Consider the following 18,079-nt stretch of genomic DNA (forward strand, 5'->3'; position numbering starts at 1 on the left):
TTTTCATGTCTATATTCTTTGTTATATTATGATTATATAAGTTGAGTTATATAACTTTTTCCGGGTCATTAGGACAATTTTTTATTTTTGTATTTAATCTTGTAACATCAACGATGCATAACGGCTGAATAAAGGGTAAGAGTGGCTATAGCCCATGAGATAAGCTTTGGTCAAATGGGATTATTCAAGTTGACTTTACTTGAGAAATCCAATCATCTTATTGCCCAAATGCCTACAATTGTCACCAGTAGATTTTTTTTAGTGTTATAACTTATATATGAATGCTTTTAAATTATAGATATTTTGATTGGGGATATTCCTCGTCCACTCAAATATAAATAAAAAATAAAACTTTATTTAAAATTTTGTTCAATTAAGGAACCCATATGAAGGTGTAAAATTTTTTATAATCCTATAATATTTATTTTCATTTCAACATAATTTAATATTTTACCAATGTAATTATGTAAGCTTTGATTAGCAATCCCACTTTTAAGACGAAGTCTGCCCGTGCTTGGTTGTGAAATCACCACCCATCCAAAACCCATGATCTTATGATTGTTTAGAAGAAATAATATGACACGTGTACACCCTAATGCTTAACCTACTCCCTGAAACATTTAAAACATGTTCGGTGTCATTTTCAATTATCACAGCAAACCATTGCATTGGTGTGAAGTGTTTTCACCACAACAATGTTGACAGTTGGCGGATGCCATTTTCAAGCATGTAATCGTGACTGCCATTTTCAACCAGTTAGGTGGCATTGCGTTCAACCGTTTCAACGATAATGTGCATAATTTTATTTATTTATTTTTAATACACATAAAACAAAAATATCCATTTTTCTTCTTCAAAAAAAAATAATTATTAACATTTATAAATTATATTTACTTTAAATCTAAATAATAGAGGTGGGTCGCCCAAGCCAAATAATCCTTAATAGTGTCCCATTGTAACGTGGTCTAAAACAAATCAATAAGAGCAGGCCCTGGTACCATTGAATTAATCAAAATATTGAGGTCCAGTGGCCTCCCAAATCCCACAGCTCAAAATGACTAGGATGTTTGACTTATAACATTCACCTTCCAATAATAATATCAAATGTGACAATATCTTTTTCATGGCCTGAGTGGGATGTAGTATAACTATAAATAACAACACTCATAGTAATAAATTAATAATAGTAATATTAAATTATTAATATTTACAGCTAAATTCCAAAAGCAAAAGAGCCAAAAATAGAAAATATAATTTGCTATTATTGGAATAGTTCAATCCCTTCCGGCTTCCTCACGGTCACAGACTCACAGCTCATCCTTATAAGTTTAAATCCAAGACCCAAAAACGTTATCTCCACTCGCCACCCACACGCATAGCCGCAAGGCCCGCAACCTTCTTTGCTCCTCGCCACCCTCTTGACATTAGCAGATTTCCCTCCAATCACGTGCCTGAACCGCGTGGAGGGGCAGCGGACTCACACCCCGAAACGCCCCAAAAAGTAGCCGTTGGAGATGCCACGTGGCTGTTGCCGACACGGCTGTTACACGTCCTTATAAATCGATAGTACAACAAATTATTTAAATCCTGTGTATGCTAAAAGCCTAAAAGTCACTGGCACTCACATTTCATTTCATTTCATTTCACTTTCTTTTCTTTTCTTTTCTACCAAACAAATCTCTGTGAATTCCGATTCCCGAAGTGGTTGCTTATCCGATATTCCACGCGGAGGCAGGTAGATCTCTTCGTGCAAATATCCTTCTCATCTGGAGGAGGTTGAGATTGAAAGGTGAAAAAGGTACATTTTAGCGTGCATCGCAGTTTTCCTAGGTAAGCAGTTCTGGAATGTTCTTGCTTTAAATGAACTTTGAAGCAATCCAGACGCCTCAGCAAGTCATTTTCAGATCTAGGACGCTCTCTGAAGTTTTTGGGAGCCTAAATCAGTGAACGGAGCTCGGAGGAAAAAACTAAGCAAGTAAAGATAGTTTTTATTTTTCTTCGTGTTCTTTATGCATGTGTTTTGATTAGTTTTAGTTGTTGATTTTTTGAATGGAAAGTTTAAGGTTCTGTTTGATTGATGAGAAAATAGAAAAAAATTTTAAAAAATGAAAATGATCATCTTAATAACTTTTTTTGCTACTCTTCAGTCAATCATACTTTCTTTCTAGTTCTGTAATGGAATAGAAAATCTAGTTTATGTACTGGTGAGGATTTTCCTCCACCCTCTTGAACTATGGGGAAGTAACTATGAGAGAATTACATTTTTTTTTTTTTGGTTCATGTAGAAACTCAATTTATTGGTAATTGTAAAGTAGTTTAGAAGGTGATCCATTACCTTGTTTTGGGAGTGGATCGATATTAAAGGATGATTTAAATCTCCGTATATTCTTTCTATTTCTGTAATGGAATAGAAAATCTAGCTTATGTACTTGTAAGGATTTTCCTCCTCCCTTTTGAACTATGGGGAAGTAACTATGAGAGAATTACATTTTTTTTTTGGTTTATGTAGAAACTCAATTTATTGGTAATTGTGGAGTAGTTTAGAAGGTGATCCGTTACCTTGTTTTAGGAGTGGATTGATATTAAAGGATGATTTAAATCTCCGTATATGTTTTGTTGCGTTTGGAAAAATTGTTATACAACATTGCATTATTATAACTGTGTTATGCTTAATATCCTTTTTATTTTTATGAAGGCGATTCTAGCTTTGAGAAAGGGTGGTAATTGCATCAGGTTAACATTTATGGTAAAACTATAAATAAGAATACAAATCCTTATTAACAACATTTTGTAGATATGAAACAATAAATAAGAATGCAGATACCTGCTCTCAGCATCTCATTCACTACCTTGCTGTGAGAAAACTAGAAACTAAAACCTACCTGGTTTTCCCACAATTTTGAGCTGAAATGGAATTTCTCTTGTTATTTCTGTTGTCAAAATCCTGTTATGTATGATTGTCAGTCCCTAAATAGCTGCTTAAATTAAGGTTACTAAGGGCTTCAGTTTTTTAGAGCTTGGGGAGTGGGAAGTGGAATTAGGTTTAGAGTTATTACACTGGTTAGATTGGTTGTTTAAGTGTCTAATTAAAACAAAAAAATTGCTATTTCTGTAAAGGAAGGAGGGGATTCTGGTTTTGACAATGATGGCTGGGGTCTATGGGTCAGCTAGGTTTTGGCTGTAGAAAAAGGTCTATTGTCGGCCGGGGAAAAATAAGGCAAATAGAGGGGTGTCTGTATATGTAACACAGTAACAGTGTGCTAACTAGCAAAGCAAATAAAACAGAGGAGAAAAGAAAACGAGGAAGAATCTTCTAAAGATCTCATCTGAAAATAAATCAATTATCAATAGGGATCTGCAGAATATCATTATTCATTTTATTGGTTAATTCTCTAAAATTCCTGCCTGTTTAGAAGCACAGTTACCAAATCCTCTATCTTCTTATCCTAGACTCTAAATAACTGCAGTAAGAGACTTCTGTAGGCTGTGCTTACATGGAACGAAAATATTCCATGATGCTTAGGTGCTAAATCCTACTCTATCCAAATTTAGAAACTTCCACAAAAAATAAGGAAATTCTTCATAATCCAATAAGAGCATTATAATAAACTACTTAATGCAAAAAAAGAAATGGCACTTTAGTTTACACTCTAGTTACTGATTAAATTAACAAGTTTACCCGCTGAATATAGAATCTTCAAATTTCTCCATATTCCAAAATGTTAAAACCAGCACTTAGGTGCTAAACGCTTAAGAGCATGATACTTTTGGAGTTTATGCTTTGCTTATAAAAATTAACTTCTCTTTTAATGTCATACTTCATGTTTGTTATTTTTTTGATAACATATGTGTGATCTATTTACTTTGTCTTTAATGCACCTGTCGTTTTGGAAGCAGAAACTATTTTCATTTCACTTTCTCATATTTAGTCTTCATTGGATAATGATTTTGATTAAATATTAGTAAAAAAATTGTTATATTAATGGTTAATTTGAACACAGCACAAGGGTCACAGTTTCACATTAGTGATTTATTTTGATTGGCTTGAATTTACTCTAAACTTTTGCTTCTGCTTGTTTTTACAAATTTACATTTTACAGGGAAGAATACTTCCTTTCAGAAGGATAGATGGCTACACTTCAAGATATAGCGCTTGCAGCAGCTATTAATATTCTCAGTGCCTGTATTTTCTTTTTGGCATTTGCCGTTCTGAGGATTCAACCTTTCAATGATAGAGTATACTTTCCAAAATGGTATCTTAAGGGTTTGAGAAGCAGCCCAACACGCTCGGGAGCTTTTGTACAAAGGTTTGTCAATTTGGACTTCAGGTCTTACTTGAGGTTTCTGAATTGGATGCCAGATGCCCTGAAAATGCCAGAACCTGAGCTTATTGAACATGCAGGATTAGATTCTGCTGTCTACTTGCGTATTTACTTGATAGGGTATGGATCTCAATATGTCATCTATTTTGTTTTTCTTCCAGTTGCTTGTTATTAGTTAAGCTGTCATCAGTGCTTGTAGCTCCATAATTGCTGGTTGCATTGTCAAAGATTTTCTGTTAATTCCTTTCGTTATGAATGAGTTGTTCTTGTGCTGTGGATGATATCATATCACCTGAGTACTCCTTTGTTATAATTGATACATTGCAACTATTTCCTTTGCTTTAGTTTCAACAAGCATGACTGACTGTCTATTACTTTAGTATTTTGCTTGCTATTCGGGGAATGTTCCTTTGACTTTATTGTATTTATCTATGCAGGCTTAAATTATTTGTTCCCATAACATTCCTTGCATGGGCTATCCTGGTACCAGTTAATTGGACAAATGCCAGTAACACTTTAGCACAATCCAAAGCAACTTACAGTGACATCGATAAGCTCTCAATTTCAAATACTCCACTTGGATCAGAACGGTGTGAAACCCTTGATTATTGCCAAGTTTTTCTTCATTTTAACCTGTCAAATTCCTAAATATGATGAATTGTTCCTGTATTTCATATGCATGCATGCAGTACCATAATTTATCGTGTGGTATGTGCTCACTTTTACAACCATTGATATTATAAAGTTCTGTATGTTTGCCTGTTGAAAAAAAAAAAAAAAGAAATTCTGTGTGTTTTCAAAAGTATCAATATTGCACATTGTTAGAGACATAAGGCAGGATCTCAAGGGTTTTTTGAAGCCTGGTGGTTTTGGGTTGGCAATTGAGGCGAAGAATTGGACCCTGCTGGTGGAAGGCCTGAAAGAGATATTCACAATAGTGGTCTCTGACCAATTGATGGAGGTGGATTCCCAGATTGTTCTTTTCTGCGTGTCTCAGGATGGTAGAGGGCTTTGGATATCATGCATTTTTCCTAGAGATGTGGAAGAATGCATGTCTTTAGATAGACTCTTTACCATCCTGGTATCGTGGTAAAGCTCTCTTTTAAGGGGAGTAAGGGAGGGAAGGGTTTGGGATTTATTTATACCAGTGCATGATCCTTATGACCTTAAGGTGGAGTGATGTTTGGGATTTGAACCAGTGGATGATCCATATCATGGTATGTTGGTCAAAGCTCTTTTTTAGACAGGATAAGGGAGGGAAGGGTTTGGGATTTATACCAGTGCATGATCCTTATGACCTTAAACCTTAAGGCGGAGTGATGTTTGGTATTTGAACCAGTGGATGATCCATATCATGGTATGTTGGTCAAAGCTCTTTTTTAGACAGGATAAGGGAGGGAAGGGTTTGGGATTTATACCAGTGCGTGATCCTTATGACCTTAAGGTGGAGTGATGTTTGGGATTTGAACTAGTGGATGATCCATATCATGGTATGTTGGTCAAAGCTCTTTTTTAGACAGGGTAAAGGAAAGAGTGATTTGGGATTTCAACCAGTGCATGATCCTCTTTAAGTGGGAGTGAGGTTTGGGATTTGAGCCAGAGGCGGATGGATGGCTGCATGTTGATATGGTGATAAAAGCTCTCTTTTAGAGGGTGTAAGTAAGGGAGAGAGAGTTTGGGATTTTGAACCGGTGGATGGCACATGTGAACTGTATAATTATCTTTATTGCAACTCATTCATGCAATTCTTTTTATCAATAATTCTGATTTTCAACAATATCTACTTTTTCTTCTTTATTGGTATAATGACTTGGATATCAATTATTCTGATTACTGGATTGCAGGTTTTGGTCCCATATAGTGATGGCCTATGCCTTCACCTTTTGGACATGCTATCTGCTGCAAAAGGAATATGAAATAATTGCATCAATGCGGTTACAATTTCTTGCATCAGAAAAACGCCGTCCAGATCAATTTACAGTAAGAACAACACTATGTCTTATCAAATTAGTATAGTTGAAGAAGAATTTAATTTTCTAATCATCTTTGATTTGTTGTAATTTCCTTTTACAGTTAAAAGTTTGATTTTAAGGATCCTCTTTAACTGGTTAGTATGAATCAAAGTGCAAAACCTTGATTAGGTTTTGCATTCATTTAACATCTTGAAACAAGGTTGAGGTTTGTGAATGTGTGAAGATGGCTGGAAGCAGTAGACTATATTTATATTTTCTGTTCTTGTTCGCACTGGAGAGTGCATGTTTGTGAATACCATCACCAATATCCTACATTCTGCAGTTTGCAGAGTGATCTCATTGAATCCCTTTTTGTCTTGAATCTAGATAGATCTTCAATGAGTGCATTTCAGACCAATTAGCTGATAAAATATTGCTATATGTCCATGTACTGCAAACAGGCTATATGCTTTCAGAAATATGCTCTGGAATCATCATTTAGCACAAGCTGTAACTTCTATTATTCAATTTCAACTTTTTATTGAGGTGTTTTCAACTTTTTATGTTAATCTTTTTTTCTTGTGTTCCTAGGAATTCAACTGCATCAGCAATTGGAAGGTTTTAGAGATTTTTGAAGAGAAAAATTATGGTTTTCTTTTACTACATATGTGTGCATTTATGTAGCTATATATGTATGTATGTGCTTAAGTATGTATATAAATAAATTCTCTAAAGCCGATATAATCTAACTTTCTTTGACTTCCATCTTTATTTTGTTTACTTAGAGATTATAGTCTAACTATCACGACCTGTTCCATGGACCTGTTCAAATGTAGTCCAATACATTTGACCCTGTAGGGAAAAGGGAATTGAATTGCCTTGATATTTGGGTTCAATTTGCTGCCTTTGCTAAGATTCACATAAAATTCTCAAAAGATAAGGTTATAGTTACATAATTCACATAAAGTTCCCAAAAGATAAGAAAATGGTTAAACTTTCTAGCCATTAAAAATACTATATTGTAGTGAAAGGTTGAATAGAGTAGCTCTTTTAGCATCCTAAAAATTGGATTTGTTTTTTTAAGCAGTTGGTTTTGATTGTAAAAAGAGCAATATTCATTTAGGTTTACTAGTTATACAGCTCCAAATTATATATTTTCATGATTCCTTCCTTTTCATTGCCATGTTTGTGTAATGGATTTTGGTTATTTGCAGGTCCTTGTTAGGAATGTGCCCCCAGACGCAGATGAATCTGTTAGTGAGCTTGTGGAGCATTTTTTCCTGGTCAATCATTCAGATAACTATCTTACTCATCAGGTTGGACTGCTTTAAACTTATGCATGATTTTAGAAGTTCTAATAGGAAAAATTGGAGATGCTAATGAAAGTAAGTAGCAATTGATGATCTCTAGAACCCAAATTAGGCGCTTACAAGCCATGATATGATCTTAAATACTTAAAACAAATGAAATTAGAAGGTAATTATCAGAAACCTTTGAGATCAAGCTTGGTGCTGAGAGAGATCTTGTATTTCAAGGGTCTTTGGCCTCCTCCTTATCATAGACAAACACTAAAATAATCATCATTCTTAAGCTTTATATGGAAATGTAATTTATTTATCGAACTTTTGTGATTATGTTCTATTGAAAACTGGACCTTTGCAATTGCTACAGTTTGAAATAATGGCTGTAGTTTCTCAATATAGGATGGCTCCTGTAATATCCCTGATTGTCTACAAATGCATCCCTCTGACATCAATAACACTGAGACTGTTTTGTATAATTGATAATGGCCTATTATATAGTTTGATTGAGTAAATATTTGGTGATACTTTGCAAGTGGTATTATGATTCTATAGCCCAATCATAACAGTAGGTGTCTTTTATAGAAGTGAAAATAAATTCCAAACATTTTGTTTTAAATTTTCTTTAGTTTGAACGTTTCATACTATGGCCTAGGTAGTTCAAGTAAATAATTGATCAAAGAATATCTGATAATGAATGCTGAGGTAAAATTTTTAGTTCTTACATGATTAAACCTAGGATTGGATCGAATTTTTAATATCCAAAACTTATGTGCTTTGCTTTAGATTAATGCAACACAGCATGTAATGAACTAGGAAAAAATTTTATTTCTTACATGATTATACCTAGGATTGTATCAAAATTTCAATATCCAAAGCTTATGTGTTTGCATCTACATCATGTAATGAACTTTTTTAAGTTACGTTGTGTTGTGAACTGTCCTATTTCACTGTTCTGTTGCATACTTCTTATATCTGAGACTTGCTAGCATATATTGATAAGTTCTGTTGTTGCCTATGGGAGAGGGGGAGTGATCAGATGTGTATTTGGTGTCTTGAATTGTTGCCCGAATTCAAAAGTATAAAACCCCCTCATTTTCTAAAGGGCACTTAGATTAATATCAATAGTAGTGCAATGCTTTAAGATGACATCATTGCCTATGGAAGAGGGCAGTGCTTGGATGTGATTATTTGCTGTCTTGTAATGTTGCCCAAACTCAAAGTGGGTTACTTTTTTAAAGGGTGATTGGTTGGTTTCCATTTCTTTAGAAAATCTAGTATAAACATTGAAATGGGTAATTCAAAATATAAAGCATTAAAATGTTTATATTCAATTTCCTAATTTAGAAGTTTTATGCAGGTTGTATATGATGCAAATAAACTTGCAAAATTGGTCAAGAAGAAGGAAAAAATGCAGAATTGGCTTGACTATTATCAAATTAAATATTCTAGAAATGAATCAAGCAGGCCCTTTCTGAAGGTAAAGTGATGTCTTTAAAAGCAGTCTTTTATCTCTTGCTCTAGCTTAATATATGCTATACTATTTCTTCCTCTTGATTCTTGTTCTCACTTTATGTTTAATTTCTCATTATCAGACTGGTTTTCTTGGCCTTTGGGGAAACAGAGTGGATGCAATGGATTTTTACACATCCGAAATTGAGAAACTCTGCAAAGAAGTAATTGCCACTCGTCTAACTTCTTGTGTGATGCTTGCCTTTTTTCCAAAGTTTTGTCACCGTTTTTTGATCTCCTTTTATTTATTTCTTTATTTTTATAAGCATATATGTTAGTTCCCTTTGATGCATATATTTTATACCATTATATTTAAAAGCAAGGTGAAAAAGGCTGAGGTTTTTCATTTCTTATTCTGAAATGATGCTGCAAAACTCGATATGATCTTGAAGACCAGATCTGTAATCTCAATCATGTGCCAGAATGCTGAGCTGGTTTATATTCTTAAAACTGTTGCAAAAGATACCTAGATGATGCAAAGAAATGTGTTAGTATTTAATAATTTCTTGTGTCCTACAACTATGAGACAACGCCAAATCAACCTTTTCTATTATGGTCACTAGCAAGATGCTTGTTAGACTATAATATCAGGTATTTTGGGCGAAATCAGCTATCTCAATATGGACACTAACATAAGAAGCTTGGGTAGTAGACTTTGTGATATCAAGGACTAGGCTTTGTTTAGTTCTCCAAAATGATGAGCGGAGAAAAAAAAAATGTTGAAAATAGATTACTTTCTTAAGCATTATTTTCTCCTCTCCCGATCATTTCTAGACCCAAATGTAGCATCAAAGCAGTTTACCTAGTTGCATGAAAACAAATGCTGCTTAGTTTTAATATAAGTAGACATTATAGTAGAGTTGGTTTCAAGGGGGGGGGGGGGGGGGGAGAGGTATGAATGGAGGGTGAAATTCTGAAAGGATAGGGTGGTGTGGTGTACTCTTGGGGGAGGCTTTTCCTATATTGTTCTCAGTAGCCACTGCCAAAGATGCATGGCTACCAGCCGAGGTGTGGGAGTAAGAAGGTGAGGAGGGTGAGGAGGCTTTTCCTATATTGTTCTCAGTAGCCACTGCCAAAGATGCATGGCTACCAGCCGAGGTGTGGGAGTAAGAAGGTGAGGAGGGTGAGGAGGCTTTTCCTATATTGTTCTCAGTAGCCACTGCCAAAGATGCATGGGTACCAGCCGAGGTGTGGGAGTAAGAAGGTGAGGAGGGTAGTTGGAACCCCCAATTCACAAGATAGATTCATGATTGGGATCTAGACGGGGTGAAGGTGTGGGAGTAAGAAGGTGAGGAGGCTTTTCCTATATTGTTCTCAGTAGCCACTGCCAAAGATTGCATGGGTACCAGCTGAGGTGTGGGAGTAAGAAGGTGAGGAGGGTAGTTGGAACCCCCAATTCACAAGATAGATTCATGATTGGGATCTAGACGGGGTGAAGGTCTTTTTTAGGAGATCGCAAACACAAACAATTTCTAGGGATATGGAGGATAAGATGGTTTGGTTGAAAGAATAGAGGCATTCCATTTTTGTTTTTGATAGGTAGAAAGATGCATGGGTACCAGCCGAGGTGTGGGAGTAAGAAGGTGAGGAGGGTAGTTGGAACCCCAAATTCACAAGATAGATTCATGATTGGGATCTAGATGGGGTGAAGGTCTTTTTTAGGAGATTGCAAGCACAAACAATTTGTAGGGATATGGAGGATAAGATGGTTTGGTTGAAAGAATAGAGGCATTCCATTTTTGTTTTTGATAGGTAGAAAGAATAGAGGCAATTCTTATAAGTATTGTTTAGAATCTTTGGAATCCAGTGAGGGTTGGCTTTTCACTTTGGAAGCTAAATGGGGAAAGAAATTGAAGTTTGATTAACTCAAAATGAGGGGTTGAAGGATTCTAAATAGATATGATATATGCAAAGGAGAAGAAGAAATGTTGTGGCAATTAATTTATGCTCTATTTGGGATAAAGTGGGCGATGCACTCTTGAGTAAGAGATGCCCTTTTGAGTTGTGACTACTAATTTTCTCTATCTGGGATAAAGTGGGTGATGCACTCTTGAGTAAGAGATGCCTTTTTAAGTTGGCATGAATCCTTTTTTTTTTTTTTTTTGGGAAGAAATGGAAAAAAGTCTGAAGAACAACTCCTTTTTGCTTATTTTAAACCATATGGAAGGAGAGAAATAGGACTACTAATTTATATGCTCTATTTGGGATAAAGTGGGCGATGCACTCCTGAGTAAGAGACACCTTTTTAAGCTGACATGAATCTGTTTTTTGGGAAGAAGTGGAAGAAAGGTTGAAGAACCACGCCTTTTTGCTTATTTTATGGAAGGAGATAAATAGGAGAGCTAATTTATGCTCTATTTGGGGTAAAGTGGGTGACGTACTCCTAAGTAAGAGACAAACCCTTTGAGTTAGCATGGGTTTTTTTTGTTGGGAAGAAGTGGAAGAAAGTTCGGAAAACTGTTCCTTAGTACTGATTTTAGACCATATGAAATGAGAGAAATAGGAGAGCGTTATGGTACCGAAAAAATGGATTAAGCAATCAAACTATCATTATGTATAATCTTTTGAAATGGTTTAAAGTGTGTATAGAAGATTTCTCATTGTCTATGATATAATTGTTTTTGGTGTATCCCTCCGCTTTGGTTGGCCTTTTGGTGCCTTCATATATGGTAGTCTATGCTTTTGTGCATCCTTTTTTTTAGATATTGTTCCTAGTCCTTTTTCCTTTGTAGACTTTGTGGAGTGGTTGAGTTCAGGCTAAGGGGGTTGTTGTTGGTGTCCCTCTTTGTTTTTGTGTTGCCTTATGGTGTTTCTTTGTATATGTCCTGTGTATTTTGGAACTCATTTTTTGGCGTTACTTTTTCTAAAATGATTCTGATTACCTATCAAAAAAAAATTATAAATCGACTTCACCTATCAAAAAAAATAAAAAACGTAGAACATTACAGTAGTTGTCAGTTTGGCTGAAACTGGAACAAGATGAAGTTTTCTTCTGATCCTATTAGTTGTAGATATCTAACCACAAAAATTCTCTTGAAATCTAACCACGAAAATTCTCTTGAAGATTCTCCAAGATTTCCATGGGATTAGGCAAGTTCAAAGACTTTTCTTTATGTTGGCTGTGACTTTTCTTTTTTCAGTTTTCTTTTTGCTTTTTCTGGTGTTTCTTTTCTTTTTCTTTTCTTTTTTTTCATTTTTTTTGGGGGGGGGGGGGGGGGGGGGCGGGGCGGGGCATGGGTAGAAATGCTTGGCAGTTTTTTGGAGAAGAGGTTGGAAAGTGCAAATGAAAGAGGTAGTCCTATATTCCACATGCACTTTTATTTTTCTGATATGCATATTGGGGACACATGAAATACATCAAGAGCACCTAAATGCAAAAGGAAAACCTAAGAGTATGAAAATGGGCTGCCTTGGGCTTATATCAACCTACCGATGAACTCTGATAATTATAAGCTTCTTTCCTGTATAGAGTCCCTTGACCAAACAAACAGAGATTTAAGGAAAATCTCTTTCAGTTCCATATCCAACATTTCCAAGATGAAAAAACTTCTGCAATTTTATTTGTCGCAAAGACACTGAAATAAGCATGAAGAGGCTTTTTCTCCAGACTTGCCTTCTACACTGCTGCACAAAATTGCATTTCCACATGCCTAGCTTCTGTCACTTGCACCTTTCAAGACTATTGATATATAGGAAATGATAGTTCAAAAATGTTAGAGAAGATTGTAGAATAAATTGTGCTACTTCTGAACTCTATTTCCTCAAAATTTCCTATGCTATTAAGGGCGATATGCACAATCCTTTTTCCTAAAAGGGGGAAAGACTAGTGCTCATCTGAAGCTCCCTAGCCAATTTCCTTACCCTATTTGTAATGCAATCTTCTAGAGCCTTGAAAATTGAGAGGATCAAAAGGAAATCTTATGCACTTTCAAGGGTGATGAATTATGTTGGTGAAGTGGAATAATCTATATGCTATGGAACAGGAGGATGAGTTTGAAACTTATGCTAGTCAAACATGAAGATGCTCTCTTAGGTAAGTAGCTTTGGATGTTCTCTGTGTGCCTGTACATTCATTACAGACAAATGTGATTATAGCATAAGATTTGGCATGTAATCTAGACTTTAGGGTTGGGGTTAATAATACATATGGTTGTGGCCTTGGGATATCCATGTTGGTTATTTAACTATTTTCTATAAACAGGTATGCAGTTAAATTTTGGAATTGGATGTGTTGCTGTGAACTCATATATGAAGGTTATACAAGTTTTAAGGGTCTGGAGGATGTTATAAACTTAGCTGATAACAAAAAAAGGAAAAAGACTATATGGATCACTCTTAAAAAATGGATTAATAATGTACCTACGAATACTGATGATTCCAGGGTGGACTTACCCTGGTCCCACAATATTCAAAGGATAAAAGCACATGGGTCAGCAATTGCTGGGCTAGATTTAATTGAGTAGGGAGGGATTTGAGGTTTGTATTAGCCCTTAGAGGATGTCATGTATCAGATTTCCTTACATACCAGGATGTCTCTTTTGGACTAACCACATGCCCGCTGTGTTGTTTTGAATTTTGTATAAAGGCTTGTTTTAATATTATGTGGGTATTCTTCTTTTTCTTTCTGTTCTAATCATTGCATTTCATATTTTAGATATCTGTGGAGAGAGAAAGGGTTGCAAATGATCCTAAGTCTATCATGCCCGCAGCATTTGTTTCCTTCAAAACTCGGTGGGGTGCTGCTGTTTGTGCACAAACTCAACAATCTAGAAATCCAACTTTATGGTTAACTGAGTGGGCTCCGGAGCCACGTGATGTATATTGGCATAACCTGGCAATTCCATTTGTTTCACTCACGGTTAGGAGGCTTATAATTGCCGTTGCATTCTTTTTTCTCACCTTCTTTTACATGATCCCCATTGCATTTGTGCAATCGCTTGCAAGCATTGAGGGAATTGAGAAAGCTGTGCCATTCCTGAGGCCCATTATTGAAAAGTAAGTTCTTTCCCACTCTCAGATTTCTTTTACAAATGGAGAATTTGTTAGCCATTGATGAGTGATCAATATTCAAACATACAAAATCAGCTGTTCAGCATCTTTTTCTACTACATGATTAATTACTCCCTGATTTGTTATCCAGGAAGTTCATCAAGTCACTAATCCAAGGTTTTCTACCTGGGATTGTTCTGAAGATTTTCCTCATTGTTCTACCAACCATATTGATGCTGATGTCTAAATTTGAAGGGTTCATTTCAATATCATCTTTAGAAAGGAGATCAGCATCTAGATATTATCTTTTCAACTTTGTGAATGTATTTCTTGGGAGCATAATCACTGGAAGTGCACTTGAACAACTAAATACCTTTATGAAGCAGTCGCCAAATCAGTAAGTTATCACTAATGCACCATTTTATTTTATTTTTTTGATGGGTACTAATGCACCATTATTATGCTTGTTAAGTTATACACTGTTTTGTGTGTGTGTGTGGATTTGGGTAGCATCAGTTAGCCAGGATTTTAATTTTTAAACAATAGGAGAGATGGTTGTACCAAGAAAGCTTGGGAGAGGGGGGAGAGGGGGCCGCACATGCTAGGATGGTGGGGTCTTACTTTCAGTTGAGAACACACATTTACAGGGAAGGGAAAGGAGGGACGGAGGCACTTTTTGGAAGGATCGATTCTATATTTGATATTTGTAATATATTTTTGGCCTTTGGGGGCAGGGAGGTAGCTATTGGTAGAGTTGACTGTGGAAGTTACCTTTATATCCCTGGAAACTTAGTAAAAAAATCAAAGACAGGTTAATACCTGAATAAACCTTTTGCCATTAATATCTTTGTGTATCTTGTTTACTCCTTTTGTCTATATGTCTCTATCAGTGTCCCTTAATTTCACATGTGTCATTCTAAGGATAATCTAAAAGAATAACATTTGAAACCTATTAGAGCAATATTAATTTTGAAGAATCTTGAATAAGTTAAAATAATTTAATTGAGAAAGCATCTTATATTATATATCTAATAAACATATTTACTGTTTCTTTAATACATAATAATACATGTGAACATTAGACTTCCCCTATGGTTGTTTTCGACCCTCAAGGTCATAGCACTATGCTGAGTGAGGACCTTTGAGCTTGAAGGCTGCAGCCTGACTTTGAGTTCTAGCCACATGTCAGTTGCATTACAGTCATTTTATTTTGTATTTCTATTTATTTATTTTAAATCAATGCTATGCAGTTTGAATTCATGTTGTGACTTCTATATAACTGCATAAACTATCAAGCTTTTCGCTGTTTTGATTGTATATAATCTAATCTTGTGAAATGATTTCATAAAGTTAGTGGTTACTTCATTTTTCAGAATTCCTAGAACAATTGGGGTAGCAATTCCAATGAAAGCAACTTTCTTCATATCTTACATAATGGTTGATGGATGGGCTGGCATAGCAGCAGAGATTTTAATGTTGAAACCACTGATAATCTTCCACTTGAAGAATTTCTTCTTGGTGAAGACTGAAAAGGACAGGGAGGAGGCAATGGATCCAGGAAGTATTGGTTTCAATACTGGTGAACCTCGAATACAATTATATTTTTTACTGGGCCTTGTCTATGCTGTGGTGACACCAGTGCTACTTCCTTTCATAATTGTTTTCTTTTGCCTGGCATATGTCGTATTCCGCCATCAGGTAAAAAGTTGACATTTTGATTATAAAATCTTAAATATAAAGGGTAATCAGGATTGAGTGCACAAACATCCTCAAGAATGCCTATTTTCAATCCAATATTTTGATCCCAACTTATGATGATCATCAGTCCACTCTAGGACATCTTTACAGTCTAAAATTTGGATAATTTTGTACCATTTGATTTTAGTAGAACTTCTGGAAAATGCGCACACATGTGGTGGTGGGTCCTAAATCATCCTGATCCACTTAACATGTGCCATATGAGATGTTTTAGAAAGCTAGTCAAGTCTTGGCTACCATGAATTTGATGGGTGATCCAAACACATTTCACTTCATGTTATTTCCAAATTGCAAGTTAAGGGAGTTGCAGAAGGAAGAACATTCCTTTCAAGGAGTGTCCACCCATAAGCAAGAACAACTGCTTTAGTTTTAGTACCGCCAGCTAGAAATGTTAGTCATCAATAAAATATTTTCCCACATTCCCACTTGTATCGTGTTCATTATCAACGTAAATTATTTTTTTCCCTAAATTATCAGAAAACCCCCATAATCAGATTAATTATTTGCTGTTATGCCTTTTTATTTTCAGTTGTCTAGTAAATTTTACCTTGAGGTATTTTTTGATAATGCAGATCATTAATGTTTACAATCAAGAGTATGAGAGTGGTGCAGCATTCTGGCCGGATGTTCATGGGCGTATTATTGGTGCACTAATCATCTCACAGCTGCTTCTGATGGGATTATTGAGTACTAAACAAGCTGCTCAGTCAACACCATTTCTCATTGCACTCCCAATCCTGACCATATCATTCCACTATTACTGTAAAGGCCGTTTTGAACCTGCATTCATTAGATATCCACTGCAGGTTTGTTTTCTACACAATTTAGACTTTAGTGCTGTTTTGTTATTTCAAGTATTTATGTTTTTAATTCATATTGAGCTTGAGGAACAATTCATTTGTTGGAACTTGTGGCCTTCTTCAGTGTTTTATCTGATTCCCTTTCATTTAAATTTTCTTTTCTAGGAACTCGTTGGAACTTGTTGGAACAATTCATTTAAATTTTCTAACATATAGAGAAAATGGAGCAAATCGTCCTTTCTTCTTATCATGTTCTTTTTATTGTTATGGGTTTTAGGAAGCAAAGATGAAGGATACCCTTGAACGTGCAAGGGAACCACACCTCAATCTCAAAGGTTACCTTCAAACTGCTTACATCCATCCAGTTTTTAAAAGCGCTGAGGATGATGAAGAAGAGGAAATTCATGGAAAATGGGAGCATGATGCCGAGCTAGTCCCCACAAAACGCCAGTCTCGAAGGAACACACCATTGCCCAGCAAATTCAGTGGTTCATCCTCCCCGTCTCTGCCTGAGGTTGTTGAGGAACGTGGACAGCCTTGAATTGTAGACAGGTAACTCTTACTGTACATTTGGCCCTTCACAGCGTTGTTATAGCCATGAGGAGAACAGCATTGTAAATTAAATGGGCGAGGATAACTTTGTTGTATAGATAAAAAGAAGGGTTTGTGCAGCCTCTAGTGTTCTCAACGGTACTAGAGAAAGCAAGCTCTGGATTTTATGGCAGATGGTAGAAGGAAGTTGCTTTTTGTGATCTGTAACTTACTGGAGGCTATAAAAAGGCATAAAATCATGTTAAAATGTGTGAAATTTTTATTTTCATGGTCAAGCAAAAATTTATTGATCAGTTTCTTTGATTTTTGAGGAACCTTCTTTGAGTAGTTGATGCTTTTACAATTCAAATATTGGAAGCTTGGGTCGGGACTCAATTCAATATTGGAGGCTTGGGTTGGGACTGTCATTTTGAATATAAACAGCCAATATTTATAGTGTTGTAGGAAGGCTTTTTTCTTGAACAATAAAATCGATGTATATATATGTGTGTGAGAGAGATCAATTGATGTGAGACATGATAATCATCTAGCATGCAATATGACACAACGTTCCTTAAGCAAGTATGATATTCTCGTTGTATCCCTTAGGGTTACAAAGCCATATATGTAACACTGTTTCTTAAGCAAGTATAATATTCTTGTTTTATCCCATGGGATTACAAAGCCGTATTTATGCATGACTTTGTTCTTCAACTGTTGTGAGATATGATGATCATCTCCTATGCAGTCTAATCTGTATGTGACTTCTTCTTAACTTATGTGAGATATGACAATTATCTCTTTAATGTAAATTGACTTTTATGTGACTTTTATTTCTAATTGATGTAGGATATTATAATCAATATTTGAAATATTGATAAACACAAATGTATTCGTATTTAGATTTTATGGAT

At 35.5% G+C, this 18,079-nt stretch overlaps 1 protein-coding gene across 4 annotated transcripts; it reads left to right on the top strand.

Annotated features, from left to right (window-relative positions):
- Positions 1-1,532: 1,532 nt before the first annotated feature.
- Positions 1,533-17,489, top strand: LOC100257332 (calcium permeable stress-gated cation channel 1). 4 transcript variants are annotated; one of them, XM_010657067.3, is made up of 13 exons: positions 1,586-1,830; positions 1,905-1,975; positions 4,101-4,442; positions 4,760-4,912; positions 6,167-6,302; positions 7,489-7,590; positions 8,936-9,055; positions 9,171-9,251; positions 13,742-14,082; positions 14,228-14,473; positions 15,450-15,774; positions 16,407-16,640; positions 16,912-17,489. In XM_010657067.3, exons 3-13 carry the CDS (start codon positions 4,129-4,131, stop codon positions 17,173-17,175), a joined length of 2,316 nt encoding a protein of 771 aa, XP_010655369.1. In that variant the 5' UTR covers positions 1,586-1,830; positions 1,905-1,975; positions 4,101-4,128; the 3' UTR covers positions 17,176-17,489. The 4 variants fall into 4 exon arrangements, with proteins under 4 accessions (XP_059596380.1, XP_010655369.1, XP_010655370.1 ...); XM_010657068.3 differs by having other exon boundaries at positions 1,905-1,971; XM_059740397.1 differs by having other exon boundaries at positions 1,533-1,975.
- The last annotated feature ends 590 nt before the right edge of the window (positions 17,490-18,079 follow it).

Source organism: Vitis vinifera, chromosome 10 (genome assembly GCF_030704535.1).
Source record: "Vitis vinifera cultivar Pinot Noir 40024 chromosome 10, ASM3070453v1".
Lineage (NCBI taxonomy): Eukaryota > Viridiplantae > Streptophyta > Magnoliopsida > Vitales > Vitaceae > Vitis > Vitis vinifera.